This window comes from Lynx rufus, unplaced genomic scaffold, assembly GCF_022079265.1.
Source record: "Lynx rufus isolate CCGP_SWC_20201006 ecotype Redwood Valley unplaced genomic scaffold, mLynRuf1.p SCAF_15, whole genome shotgun sequence".
NCBI classification, from domain to species: Eukaryota; Metazoa; Chordata; class Mammalia; order Carnivora; family Felidae; genus Lynx; species Lynx rufus.
The window spans coordinates 53,841,815-53,857,581 of NW_025814829.1; the positions used below are offsets into that span (position 1 = coordinate 53,841,815).

Genomic DNA, 15,767 nt, shown 5'->3' on the forward strand with positions numbered 1-15,767 from the left:
CAGGATATTTCTAATTTTTTGAGGAACTTCAATACTGTTTTCATAGTGGCTGCACCAATTTACATTCCCACCAAAAATGCACAAGGATCCTTTTTTCTCCACATCCTCACCAACACTCGTTAGTTGTTGTCTTTTTGATTCTAGCTATTCTGACAGGTGTCAGGTAATAGCTCATTGTGATTTTGATTTGCATTCTCATGATGAGTGATGCTGAGCATCTTCTTACATGTCTGTCATCTGTATGGCTTCTTTGGAAAAAGGACTACTCAGGTCCTATGCTCATTTTTTAAATCAGATTTTTGTGTGTGTGCGCTGAGTTGTAGAAATTCTTCATATATTTTGGATACTAACCTATTATCAGATATATCACTTGCAAATATCTTCTCCCATTAAGTTGCCTTTTGATTTTGTTGATGGTTTCCTTCACGGTGCAAAAGCTTTTCACTTTGGTGTAATCCCAATAGTTTATTTTTGCTTTTGTTTCCCTTGCCTGAGAAGACACATCTAGAAAAATGTTGCTACAGCAGATGTCAAAGAGATTACTGCTTGTGTTTTCTTCTAGGAGTTTTATAGTTTCTTAAATTCTTTTTTTAATGTTTATTTTTGAGAGAGAAAGAGAGAGCAAGGGAGGGGCTGAAAGGGAGACACAGAATCTGAAGCAGGCTCCAGGCTCTGAGCTGCCAGCACACAGCCCTATTGAACCACAAGATCATGACCTGATCTGAAGCTGGACCCTTAACCCATTGAGCCGCCCAGGCACCCCTAGGAGTTTTATAGTTTCAAGTCTTTAATACATTTTGAGTTTATTTTTGTTTATGGTGTATGGTGCAGTTCTCTTTTAAGAAACATTGTATCACAAAAACTCTGGATGACAGAGAAGTCAATAATGTATATAACATAGACACTGAATGACTCTGAAGGTAAAGTTTCAGAAAGACATTAACAAATAGCTGAGGTAACAGTATATGAATCAAAATATGCTATCATCCATAAATTTTACAGATTAACAAGAATAAACAAAACAGAAAATCTATAGATGATGCATAACCAAGAGAGTATTACAAAACTACCTATAAATGGGGGAAAATAACTCTTAATTTTCAATGGAGTAATTTCTCAAGTTTCTACTTATACCAAGCTATTTTATATGGCTTTAGAGGGAGACTGGAGTCCCAGAAACACTGGAGGAGAGACAGAAGGGAAATAAAGAGCCCAAGATTAAATTACAATAATTCCACAATGAGATCTGTAAATATTCAGAATCCTGATAGATCAGAGCACTGACTAAAAAGTACCTGTGGGACTCTAGGAGGCAGTCTGGAAGGGGAGGCTTCTGGGCAGCAGGGGGTAAGAGGAAGGGAGAAGTTGTTTAGAAATTGTACAGAGAGGGGTAAAAAAAGCAAACCGGAGAGGGGAAAAAACAGGACTTTTCAGGACAAAAGAACGAGAAAAATGGGAAGACCCACCACCCTGAAAGCATTCAAAGGAACCGCCATTTGCTACACAGACAGAAGAGGGAGCACTGGAATGAAGAATGTCAAACGTCCCAAATCAGCAGCCCTGTCCACGAAATGCAAAGGAACAACACACCCTGATCTACAGAAAGCTACAAGAAAACTGAAAAGGGGACTTAAAACACTTCAGCTGATAACTTCTCCCCAAAGTCCCCTGATCCCCAAAACACCACAAAGGTAAAACTAAAACATAACACTCTATGTTGAATTAAATATCCTCAAAGAAGGATTTTAAGATATGAAAACATGTCCTGAGTGAGAAATTTCAAAACTAAGAACAGAAATAAAAAAAATAAGAGTTGACAAAACTCTGGAAATAAAAATTATATCAGAAAAGAACTAAATTACAAACTGCCTAAGGAAGAATAAAAGATTAAAGTAAAAAAAAAAAAAAAAAAGAAAGAAAAGAAAAAAAGAAAGAAAAGAAAGAAAAAGAAAAAGAAAAAGGGTCAGAGACCATGATCAAAATGAAAGGTAGGCCAAGAAGACCAAACTGGGCCATACATATGCTGGACTCCCTTAAGAAGAAAAAAAAGAACAGAATATTAAATAACCAAGAGAAATCTCCAGGAATAAGACCTCATTCTGCATACTGAAAGTGTTCACCAAACAATTGAGAAAACTGACCTGTGATAATATACTCAGAGAAATATCATAAAAAAACTATTAGACTTTTTAAAGATGAAAAAAACACCCTTAAAGTCTCCAGGCAAAAAGATCAAATAAATTAAAAGGCCAAGAGAATTAAATGACCAAACTTCTCAAAAGCAACACACAATGAAATACAACAATAAAGCTGTATTTGTAGAAACTCAAGGAAATAAAAGATAAATAACACGATTTCAACAGGCAAGAACACAGGGACAAGTGTCCCCAAGAGCCCTTAATCAATATACCAGATCAATTCCACAATTTGTTTCTGTAAAGGCACCAAAATAACCCAGTAACCAGCTTAAAACTACAGGATATGCAATGAAACATAGAAACACAGTATAACAGAAAACTTTAATACACCATTCTCAACACGTGACAGATGAAGCAGACATAGCTAAAGGTAGTTTTTTGTTTGTTTGTTTGTTTGTTTTTAATAACTGGAAGTTTGTACCTCCTAATCCTCACCTAACTAGCCCATCCCCTCACCAACTTCGCCCTCTGACAACTACCAGTTTGTATTTAAGTCAGTTTGGTTTTTAGTTTGTCTGTCTCGGTTTTTAGAGTCCACGTAAATGTGAAATCATGGTATTTGTCTTTATCCGACTTATTTCACTCTGCATACTGTCTAGGTCTATCCACGTTGCCACGAATGGCAAGATACATTCTCTCTGTGGCTCTGTAATATTCCAGCGTGTACGTGTGTGTTGTGTGCACCAATCTCCTTCATCCATTCGTTTGTCACTGGGCACCCGGGTTGCTTCCATTTCTTGGCTATTCTAAATACACATGGGGTGGTAGGTATGTTATCTTTTCAAGTTAGTGTTCTTGTTTTCTTTGGGTAATGGAATTACCAGATCTCATGGTCTATTTTTATTTTTTTTCCATGCTTATTTTCCACAGCAGTTGTACCAATTTACATTCCCACCAGTAGTGCCCGAGAGTTCCCTTTTCACCACATCCTCACCAACCCTTGTCTTTCTTAAGAGATAAAACAACTTAAACATAATCAAAGTAGTCCTCATGGATAAATGTCAAACGCTACACCCTGACAATAAATATTCTTCTCACATGCCCACAGAACATTCACAAAATTGATTATATATTAAGTTAGCAAAAAACTGCAAAACTTCCATAAAGTAGAAATATTATGGGGGCGCCTGGGTGGCTCAGTCAGTTAAGTGGCGAATTCAGCTCAAGTCACAATCTCGTGGTCTGTGGGTTCGAGCCCCGCATCAGGCTCTGTGCTGACAGCTCACAGCCTGGAGTCTGCTTCAGATTCTGTGTCTCCCTCTCTCTCTGCCCCTCTCCCACTTGCACTCTGTCTCTGTCTCTCAAAAATGAATAAATATTCAAAAAAAAATTTTTTTAAAGAAATATTTTTTAAAAGAAATTCTTTTTTTAAAAGAAATTTTTTAAAAGAAATTTTAAAAGAAGTATTTTTAAAATAAATATATTTTTTAAAATCACAATGCAAAGACACCAGAACTTACTAACAAAAACCAGAAAGGCCTTTCCACCTGGAGATTATTAACTCATGGGTTAAAACTACAGAATATTTTTTAAATTACAAAATACTGTATGTGAATCTATGAGATGCATTGAAAGCAATGTTAAGAAGAAAATTCACTCTACTAAACACCTACCAATAAAATACAAAAATTAATGAATTCTGATCCCCCAAAATAGAAAAAGAACCAGAGTACCAAGAAATTAAGAAAAAAACAGAAATTAATGAATTCTGATCCCCCAAAATAGAAAAAGAACCAGAGTACCAAGAAATTAAGAAAAAAACAGAAATTAATGAGGAAGAGAATTTAAAAAAAAGTTGTTTTGAAGAAAAAAAACAACAGAATAGACAATATACTATCTTCATTTAAGGAAAAAACACACAAATACACAAGATAACCACCGAAACAGAGGTAATTTTAAAAATTATGAGACTAACTTTGCATACTTTTAAATAAATTTGGAAACTTACATAAAACGTACAATCTCCTAGAGAAGTACAGATTACCAAAATTGATTCCATTAAAGTTAGAAAGCCTAAATCAAATTGATTTTCATAGAAGAAACAGAGAAAGTTATTAAGGAACTGCCCCACAAAAATTATCCAGTCCCAGATATGCACAATTTGTATGAGAAAATTTTAAAAGTATTGAAAGACCCAAAAGTAGATTAGAGAAATGGAAACACATCTCACCTTGGATAGAATTCAACATTATAAACATTTCGGTTCTCCCCAATTTATACATTCAATGCAATCCAAGGAGTTTTATGGAACTAGACTGAAGTGAAGGGATTCTTCTGCATATACATTTTGTTTAAACCACATTAAAAAGAATAAAATCAACAAGGATGGGGAAAAAATGCAATAAAACAAGCAAATGGGTTGAACTAGATTTCAAATGAATAATTTCACCAGACTGAAGAAGGGGAAAGAACCAACCCAAATAACTTTTGAACAAAGTATTTGGACTATGTATCTTCAGACTAAATAACTGAAAGCCAATTCTGAACTATTAGTATGTCATTTTACAGTAGTTTCACTTAACAGTTCTCTAACAATTGACTTTTACTTACTGTATTCTAGGACTGAACAAACAAGAATATTGAGTGCCAGGTTTTTCACTCAGAGAAGAGAAATACAAAAACAGAAAAGTGGAAAAGTAGAAAACAATATGTGTAGGTTTAGTATGAACTCATGGTGAGACAGATAAAAATGTGTGTGGAGGGGGTGTATATACATGTATTTCCTAGCTCTATCCACTAAGGGGAACTAGAATCAATGATGCTCTAGTAGGAATGAACATACCTAGCACCCACATCCTATCTCCTAAATACTCTCCTCCATTTAAAGGAACCAGGGTTTCTTGGAGAAATGGCTAACCCAAAGCTGAAGCAGGAAAGTACAAGGATGAGCCTGAACGTATTAAGCCAGAAACCAATGAAGCACTGAAAGAATAACGAAGAAATGCCAAAAGGACAGAAACCACTGCTTTGAAGGGACTCCCAATGGCCATAAAGAAACAATGTAAGTATAAAAATAAATTGACAGTAAAAGATTATAGCCCACTGAATAAAACAGGAATCCATGAGTCCATACTCATTATTTTCAAAAATAAAAGCTCTTCCTTACAGTAAGATGTCAACTAATAAATGTAGTAGGAACAACTGGATCAGAAAATCACCATTTCACAGGGGCACCCGGGTGGCTCAGTCGGTTAAGTGTCCAACTCTTGATTTCGGCTCAGGTCATGATCTCACGGTTTGTTCCTGAGTTTGAGCCCCTCATTATGCTCTGTGCTGACAGCATAGAGCCTCCCTCTCTCTCTGCCCTTCCCCCAATTGCTTGAGCTCTCTCTCTCTCAAATAAACAGTAAAAAATAAATAAATAAAAATAAAAAATAAAAAATAAAAAATCACCACTTCACAAATGTAATAATTACTGATTCAGGCAAAAATCATCAATGGATGTGAAAACTAACAGGCAGGCTGAAATTTGAGGAGAAGAAGATCTACCAAATCTCAAAATATCTCCCTACAAAATATTAATTTTAAGGTGAAAAACAGTAACTTTTCAATGGCAGAAATCTGGCAGACGATATCTGGCAGACATGATCAAAGTTACCATCAGTAACGGAACAAATGGACATCAGATGCATCCAGATACGACGTACTGAGAAGACACCTAACTTTTGTGGCACTCCTGCCAAAAATACAGAACCTCAATCTACTCATGAGGAAATAACAGGCAAACTAAAACTAAGAAACAGTCTATAAAGTAACTGGCCTATTCTCTTCAAAAATGTCAAGATCAAAAAAGTCACAATAAGTCATTTGCAAGTATCTTCTCCCATTCTGTAGGTTGCCTTTTAGTTTTGTTGATGGTCTCCTTCGCTGTGCAGAAGCTTTTTATTTTGATGCAGTCCCAGTAGTTTATTTTTGCTTTGTTTCCTTTGCCTCTGGAGACGTATTTAGTAAGATATCTAGTAAGAAGTTGCTATGGCCAATGTCAAAGCAGTTACTGCCTATGTTGTCCTCTAGGATTTTGATGGTTTCCTGTCTCCATTTAGGACTTTCATCCATTTTGAATTTATTTTTGTGTATGGTAAGAAAGTGGTCCAGTTTCATTCTTTTGCATGGTTGCTGTCCAGTTTTCCCAACATCATTTGTTAATATATAAAGAACTTATAAAACTGAACATCCAAAAAACAAATAATCCAGTTAAAAAACGGGCATAAGACACGAACAGACATTTTTCTAAAGACATCCAGATGGCTAACAGACACATGAAAAGATGCTCAACATCATTCATCATCAAGGAAATACAAATCAAAACTACAACAAGGTTATCACCTCACACCAGTCAAAATGGCTAAAATTAACACAGGAAACAACAGGTGTTGGTGAGGATGTAGAAAAAGGGGAACTCTCACTGCTGGTGGGAATGCAAACTTCATGCATGAGCCACTCTGGAAAATAGTACGGAAAAGTTAAAAAGTACCTCAAAAAGTTAAAAATAGAACTACTCTACCATCTGGCAATTGCACTACTAGGTATTTACCCAGAGGATACAAAAATATGAATTCAAAGGGGTACAAGCACCTCCATGTTTTAGCAGCATTATCAACAATAGCCAAATTATCAAAAGAACCCAAATGTCCATCAATTGATGAATGGATAAAGAAGATACATACAAAGGAATATAACTCAGCCATGAAAAAAAAATGAAATGTTGCCACTTGCAATGCTGTGGATGGAGCTAGAGAGTATTATACTAAGTCAGTCAGAGAAAGACAAATACCATATGATTTCACTCATTTGTGGAATTTAAGAAACAAAACAGATGAACACGGGGGGGAAAAAAAGAGAGGCAAACCAAGAAATAGACTCTTAACTACAGAGAACAAACTGAGAGTTACTGAAAGGGACTCGGGCAAGGGGGAAGGGTTAAATAGGTGATGGGTATGATGGGTATTAAGAAGGGCAGTTGTGATGAGCACTGGGTGTGGTATGCAAATAATGAATCACTACATTCTACACCTGAAACTAATATTACACAATATGTTAGCTGAAATTTAAATAAAAACTTGAAAAAAAACTAAACAAAAAGAAAGTCAAAGACTGAGAAACTATTTCAGATTAAAGGAGCCTAAAACAACCTAACTAAATGCAACATATGCTCCTGAGTTGGACCCTAGACTAGATTTTCTTTTGCTATAAAATATATTACTGGAACACTAGCAAAATATGAATATGGTCTTCCAATTAAACAACACTATTATATCAAGGGCAATATCCTGTTTTGATAATTTTATCATGTTACTATACATGTTCTTAGGAACAATACATTGATATTTAGAAGTGAAAAGGCATCATGGCAGCAACTTACCCTCAAGTGGTTCAGAAAAAGAAACTGTGTCTAGAGAGCAAGTTATAAAGAAAATGTATTAGAATGTTAACAATTAGAGGGGAGCCTGGGTGGCTCGGTCCGTTAAACATCAGACTTTGGTTCAGGTCATGATCTCACGGTTCGTGGGTTAGAGACCTCCATTGGGCTTTCTGCTGTCAGCGCAGAGCCTGCTTTGGACCCTGTCTCCCTCTCTCTCTCTGCCCCTCCCTCCCCTTCTCACGTGCACATATGCACTTTCTCTCCCAAAAATAAACATTGAAAAATAAATAAATAAATGTTAACAATTAGGAAATCTGAGAGAATGACATATAGGACTTTTCTGTACTATTCTTGCAACTTTTCTGTAAACCTGAAATTATTTCAAAATATAAAATATTTTCAATTTATTTTACTTACATATTTCATATATATATATATATGCAAGAATTCTATGTAACATGACATCTGTTTAAATAAATATATTCTTCCATCAGTATAAAAATTCTAAGTGATAAAGCACCCTGTCAGTTATTTGATAGTGTGTCTGTTTTTAGTTGCAGACAAAGTAACAATGTATCTGACAATCAATGGAATCCTATATTCAAGGAAATAATGATTCCAAAGTTTCATAGGAAAACACTGCCCATTGATGGAAAAACCAATCTTGTCATATTTTCTCAGTTCAGAAAAGTCAAAATCACTAACACAAAATCATTATAAATACCTTGTGTTGCTAGAATAATCCCACATGGCCACATCTAGGAGGCTCCGAACCCAGGTTTTAGAGGGCTCCTTAAGAAATTTTTGCTGGTAGATTCCCACTACAAGATCTTCGACAGTGAGAAGTTCTAGATCTTGCCTGATTTCTTCCATTGGTAAATAGAAAAACACATACAATTAGTGAATTTAGATACACAGAAGATGTACATCAAAATGGAAACAAACACAGACATTATAAAGCACTTGAACAGTAACCTAGTTTTACTTACTTGATGCCTTTGCCATATGCTTCAAACACCAGTTGACTCTGGCTCGGTCATCAGACTGGAGAAGAAAGAAAATTTACTTGTATTTTCTCCTACATTGTTGTTCAATTGTTGTTCTTTCAAACTGAGGAGATAGGGGTGGCAGGAAGGGAAAGACTAAAGAGTTTGTGACAACTAAATGAGAACCATAAAAAAGAGCAACATGTATTTTAAAAGACTACTGCTATTAATAAAGTTACATTTATAAAGCAATGTTAACAGACTTTGTGAAAAGCAAGGGAGACCTAGGGTAGGCGCATGAAGAAACCAACACGCAGAAAAAGGTCATCTGTTCATGATTACACTAAACTAGTAAGATTAAAACCCAGTTCTTCAACTCCTAATCTAAAAGAATTTCTTTGGGTACCTTTTGTGGATCTTTTGGTATCTTAAGTGGATAACCTTAAAAAAAAATTCTTACACTGAAATTACCTTGCAGTAGATAGGTGGCCAGCTTCCTGGGTTTGGGTGAATAAAACTATAAAGGTTTTGTAACACAGTTGCTTGGTCATGCCCAGATTCAAAGTTTGAAATAGGAATCTTGTGACTAGAATCACCTGAAGGAAACAAAAAGGAAGTAGGGAGTTCAAAATTTGACCAAGACAAATATGACAAAGTGGGTAAGGAAGGAGAGTATGGGAAGAGGACAGTGAGTAACTCATGTTTAAGCACTTGTACCAAGCCTAGTTATGATTAGGTACTTTATCCGATATTCTTTTTTTTTTTTTTTTTTAATTTTTTTTTTCAACGTTTATTTATTTTTGGGACAGAGAGAGACAGAGCATGAACGGGGGAGGGGCAGAGAGAGAGGGAGACACAGAATGGGAAACAGGCTCCAGGCTCTGAGCCATCAGCCCAGAGCCCGACGCGGGGCTCGAACTCACGGACCGCGAGATCGTGACCTGGCTGAAGTCGGACGCTTAACCGACTGCGCCACCCAGGCGCCCCTATCCGATATTCTTATGAGAAAGGGGATATACACCTATTAGAGAAGAGACAACCGAGAATCACAGAAGTTAGTATAGTAAGTTAAGAGTTGGTGATCAATGGAGTAAGGACTCAAAACCAGGTTTAAGGGACTAAGCCTGTATGTTTTCACTATTCCCCTCTGCTTTTCATGTAAGGCTGGAGAACTTAATAGCAATGATTGCTTTTTTAAAGGTTGTACAATCAAGATTTCCACTTGCAATAAAAAGTGGACCAATTCAGACCAAACTTCCACAAAAATTTAAAATACTTGAAAATATCAAGAGCACACAGTAGCGAGGAATTAATAAACCCAGATGCAAGAGAATATAGAAATTCAAAAAGGCGCTCCAGAGAGCCTAGCTTTTGGGGCAGTTTTTCCCCCCTGCAGTTATTTACCAATTCCAGAAGAGGAGGAAGTTGAATGGCTGAGAAATGTGCTTGTGACAGCTTTGGAGGCCTGGTTTGCTAGGCCTCCAGGTGTCTAGTAAGAGCAAACATAAATCTTTTATGGAGGAAGGGAACATCATTATAAACCTCAAATTGCTTTAAAATCATTTTTTCAGCATAGTGGGGAAAATGGTGGCCAGGAAGGCAGGAAAGGAGAAGCCCAAGAAGCCACAGCCAGCTGGAGCTGTCAGAGTAATGAAAGGGAAAGTTCCAGTTGCAACACCAAGAAGTAATCAGCTGAACAAGAAGCTGCAAACCTCTCAACAAAGCCTGTAAAGATCCACAAATTTGGAAGCACCATAGGTAGTGATAAAGAAAGTCTCAGCCATATCCATCAAACTTGGATCAAGTAAGCCTAGAGGAACTCTTGCTCCAAAAACCCTTTCAGTAGCAGTAGGCTTTAATGAAGATGAAGATAGTGAACAGAGGAAATGACTCCAGAAACAAAGATGAGGATGAAGAATACTGGAAGGGATACACCAACATCGTTAGGACCAAACTCGTTCAATAAAGGAAAGCATGATTTTTCTGATGACCAGAACCTATGGGAATGAAATAGAAAATCTCATCTTGGAAATGTCCATGACCAAGATAATTAAATGATGTGTTTTGAAACTGGGGTGTTGGGTGGGTGTAAAGTTAAAAGGAACAGTTTCCTTTTTTTTAAATTTTTTTTTTAACGTTTATTCATCTTTGAGAGACAGAGCATGAGCGGGGAAGGGGCAAAGAGAGAGAGACACAGAATTGGAAGCAGGCTCCAGGCTCCGAGCTGTCAGCACAGAGCCCGATGCGGGGCTCGAACTCACGAACTGTGGGATCATGACCTGAGCCCAACTCGGACGTTCAACCGACTGAGTCACCCAGGTGCCCCGCAACAGTTTCCTTTTTTAAAGAACGGTATAAGATTATCTTTGGAGATTTTTTTTTTTAAGATTGAGTGATATATAAATGAATTTGAAATTAGAGGCAATTTAGGTTTTATATACAGATTTCAAGACATTTACTAATTTTATAGTTTCATGTGATTAGCTTACAGATAATAGAAAAATCAGAAATGGTATCTAAGAACTGCATTTTTTTTTTAATGTCTATTTATTTTTGAGAGACAGAGCATGAATGGGAGAGGGGCAGAGAGAGAGGGAGACACAGAATCCGAAGCTGGCGCCAGGCTCCAAGCTGTCAGCACAGAGCATGAGGCGGGGCTTGAACCCACGAGCCATGAAATCATGATCTGAACCAAAGTCAGACACCCAACCGACTGAGCCACCCAGGTGCCCCTAGAATTGCGTATTTTTTAAGACACTATCAAGAGGGATGCAAAAAGTTATTATCTATTTAAACTGCAAACAATTACTCTTGACTCCCTTATTAATGTAAACTGTCTCCCAGGAACAGCCTGTATTGGGAAGAAAATGTTACTGGACTATTGACTGGAAGTACATTAGATAAAACATGGTTTGTTTTTTTTCCCCCCTAATGGGCATTTGTTTTTGATCCTCATAAACTAGGTATTGCATTGCTATCAGCTGGTACAGATGCCTACCTCTTTAAAAAAACTTTGTTTTCATTTTATGTAAATTGTTAAGTATTTGAAACAATACATTTCACCTTAATGGGTCCGGTCTACCTTCGTTAGTCTTCAAAGACCATCTGCTACCAAAGTAAAATCAGTATTGTGAACGTGCTTCTTAGTTTTTGTTCTTAGCTAGTTCCTGTAAGCATTTCCACCAGATCTTGAGGCAACTCATGAAGAAGTAGTTTCTTTTAAAATACAAACTACCACCAAAAACTTAAATGTAGGTATAATACTTAGATATGTGGGTGTTTTTGTTTTTTAAAAGGTAGTAACACCAAAAAACCCACACTGTATGAAGATGAAAACGAGAAAAATGCACTTTCCATACCTTTGTTAAAGCTTAATTTACTAATTTATGAAAACGGAATTTGATTTGAACTTAATACAAGAAATCTTATGTTAGTAAAATAACATGGCTATTTGAATTATACATATATTTTTTAAAGTATTATACACATTAATCATGTACATTTTAGATACTGAAGATAAAATAAAGAAAATACATCTTTAAACATATTCTATGGAATCTCCAACCACATTGTTAGATCTATGTACTATAGGCTTTCTAAAAACTTTAATTTTTTTAATGTGACAGTTAAGCACATCTTTAAAAGCATAATCACAGATAAAAGAAACATACAGTAAAATGATTTCCTTGAAAACTCCTGCAATGTTTAATTTGGAAGCAGCTTCAGACTACTTTATTGGTAGCAACCACTCGCTGATCTCTTTTAAACAGGGATTAACTCCAGAGAAGCAGCCTGTTTCCTAACACTTTGTTCATTTGCATTTTGCTTTTAAGTTGAAAGTAAACCCCAAGTAAAACAATGGAAATATATATAGAACTATCAGTTCTTACATGATTTAATTATATCATAATACATGAATTTAACTTGCTTTAATGTAAGCAAACTTTCCACTTTTGTCCATTTTGTTGTTTATGTTAAAATAACATCTTTTCCTACATATATATTGTCTGGACTCAAATGAATTATTAACCTAAGGTCAAGAGGGGAGAGAAATGACTGAGATGAATGTCTTTACTAAAATACCACTAAATTTGTCAAACTCAAAAAAAAATCATTTTTTCAAACATTATATATGAATAACCAGGTACAGGATGAAAGAAGAATGAGAACCAAACCAAATTTGATAGAATGAGATCCAAAGTATTCCAGCTACTGAAATTATTCAGTACAGATGATAAATATTCACGCTTATGATCAAATTATGAATTTTATCATAAAGTTATAAAAAAGGACACACAGGAAGAGTTCAATTTCTGATAGCAACAGACTAGAACTCTATGAATGAAACACCTGCTTGAGAGCACTGCAGACAGAAAACTACAGTAAGGAACCGGGGGTCCAAAATCTTGGAGAAGAAGGAATCCTAGAAAGTGGATTCTGGCATTTGGGTTCATTGGTAATTTGGGGCATTTATGAATTCTGGAAGAGGAGATTTAGAGTCTGATAAACTGAGCAGTTTTCAAAAGACTTAGATATATAAGAATTAAAACTATTATTCCGGGGGCGCCTGGCTGGCTCAGTTGGTGGAGCATGTGACTCTTGGTCTTTGAGTTGTGGATTAGAGCCTCATGCTGGGTGTGGAGATTACTTAAAAATAAAACCTTTAAAAAAATATATTACTGTAGGACCACCTGGGTGGCTCAGTCAGTTAATCATCCATCTCTTGTATTCAGCTCAGGTCATGATCTCACGGTTTGTGGGTTTGAGCCCCGCGTTGGGCTTTGTACTGACAACACGGAGCCTGCTTGGTATTCTCTCTCCCTCTCTCTCTCCCCCTTCCCCTCTCATACTCTCTCCCTTTCTCTCAAATAGGTAAATAAGACATTAAAAAGTATTACTCTAGTATTACTTGTGTATATTAAAAATTATAATTAAAAGAATATTCAATTGCCTTCTTGCTTCCACTGTTTATACTCAAGTCAATTGCAAATTTTACAGATGATCCTTTGGTGGTAATCTGTCTACCTTCCCCCCCTTTTTAGAGATCAATCAGAAATAGACTCTTAAAAGATATGAACCCAATTTTACATTATCTCAATCCCTGAAATTGGATTAAGGTACTCTGAGATGGCTAGTGACAGCATCTTTCTGCCAGAAGCAGTCACAAATTTTCTTCAGAGAAGAATAACAAGTTTTTCTATATACTGTTCAGCCCTCAAAAATAATCAGATGGGGGTGGGGGAGAAAAAAATAAGACATATGAAGAGATCAGGTCTCTTGACCTCAAGATAACCAACAGACCCCCCCCCAAAAAGATCCCTATGTTTTTCAGACATAAGGCTTTAAATGTTCAGAGAAGTAAAAAATAGATTATTTTACCAGAACCATAAAAGAGAACCAAAGGTAAATTAAACTGAAGACACATTCTCTAACCCATTTTAGGATGGCAAAATAACCTTGAGAACAAAATTAGGTAAGATTAATCAAAGTCTTTAACATGAACATACAAATCCTAAAACAAAATATTAGCAAACCAAAGTCAGCAATTTAAGAGCTATACAGTCACTATAATGGGTTTATTGCTGGAATGTAAGATTGGTTTAGCATTAGCAAATTACCAGATGAACAGAAAGACACAAATCACCTGAGATACAGAAAAACTATTCATTAAAATGTGCAACTCATATCTCTAACCAAACTGGGAGTAGAAGGGAACATCTTTACCCTGATCAGGAGTATATACTAATGCACTAATATATGGAATCAGAAAAGACCCCAAAATAATGTCAGCCAGAGTAATGTTAAAATAGAAAACCAAAGCTGGAGGCATCACAATTCTGGACTTCAAGCTATGTTACAAAGCTGTAATCAACAAGACAGTATAGTACTGACACAAAAACAGACACATAGATCATCAATGGAACAGAACAGAGAACCCAGAAACGGACCCACAAATGTATGGCCAACTAATCTTCGACAAAGCAGGAAAAAATATCCAATGAAGAAAGACAGTCTCTTCAAGCAAATGGTGTTGGAAAAACTGGACAGAGGCATGCAGAAGAATGAAACTGGACTATTTTCTTAAACCACACATGAAAATAAATTCAAAATGGCCGAAAGACCAAAACGTGAGACAGGAAATAATCAAAATCCTACAGGAGAACACAGGCAGGAACCTATTTGACCTTGACCGCAGCAACTTTACACGGTCTCCAGTGGCAAGGGAAACAAAAGTAAAAATGAACTATTGGGACCTCTGTGCTTCTGCAAGTGAAGGAAATAAAATCAACAAAACTAAAAGGCAACTGACAGAATGGGAACAGATATTTGCAAACGATGTATCAGATAAAGGGTCAGTATACAAAATCTATAAAAAACAACAAACTCAACACCCAAAAAACAAGTAATCCAGTGAAGCAATGGGTAGAAGACATGAATACACTTTTCTAAAGAAGACATCCAGAAGGCTGACACATGAAAAGATGCTCAACATCACTCATCATCAAGGAAATACAAATCAAAACTACGAGATACCACCTCACACCTGTTAGAATGGTTAAAATTAACAACTCAGCAAACAACAGATGTTGGCGAGGGTGCAGAGAAAGGGGAATCCTCTTGCACTGTTGGTGGGAATGCAAACTGGTGCAGCCACTTTGGAAAACAGTATGGAGGTTCCTCAAAAAATTCAAAATAGAACTACCCTACAACCCAACAATTGCACTAATAGGTATTTATCCAAAGGATATAAAAATACTGATTAAAGGGGCACATGCACCCCAATGTTTATAGCAGCACTACCAACAACAGCCAAATTATGGAGAAAGCCAAAATGTCCATCGACTGATGAATGGATAAAGAAAATGTGGTACAAGGGAATATTATTCAGCAATCAAAAAGAATGAAATCTTGCAATTTACAACAGCATAGATAGAACTACAAGTGTATTACACTAAGTGAAGTCAGAGAAAAGACAGATCTCGTAGGATTTCACTCACATGTGGAATTTAAGAAATACGACAGATGACCATAGGAGAAGGGAAGGAAAAATAAGATGAAAACAGAGAGGGAAGCAAACCGTAAGAGACTCTTAAATACAGAGAACTGAGGGTTGCTGGAAGGGAGGTGGGTAGGGGATGGGTTAGATGGGTGACGAGCATTAAGGAGGAGGGCATTTGATGGGATGAGCACTGGGTGTTATATGTAAGTGATAAATCACTA

At 36.4% G+C, this 15,767-nt stretch overlaps 1 protein-coding gene across 2 annotated transcripts in view; it reads right to left on the minus strand.

The window, feature by feature from the left end:
• The window catches only part of MAEL (maelstrom spermatogenic transposon silencer), a 38,649-nt gene that overhangs the window by 13,712 nt on the left and 9,170 nt on the right, over positions 1 to 15,767 (minus strand). For both annotated transcript variants that reach the window (XM_047077337.1, XM_047077336.1), the window contains 3 exons: positions 9,018 to 9,142; positions 8,550 to 8,604; positions 8,285 to 8,426 (listed from right to left, as the gene is read on the minus strand). In XM_047077337.1, the coding sequence (XP_046933293.1) occupies positions 8,285 to 8,426; positions 8,550 to 8,604; positions 9,018 to 9,142 (322 nt within the window). The remainder of the gene's footprint in view (positions 1 to 8,284; positions 8,427 to 8,549; positions 8,605 to 9,017; positions 9,143 to 15,767) is intronic.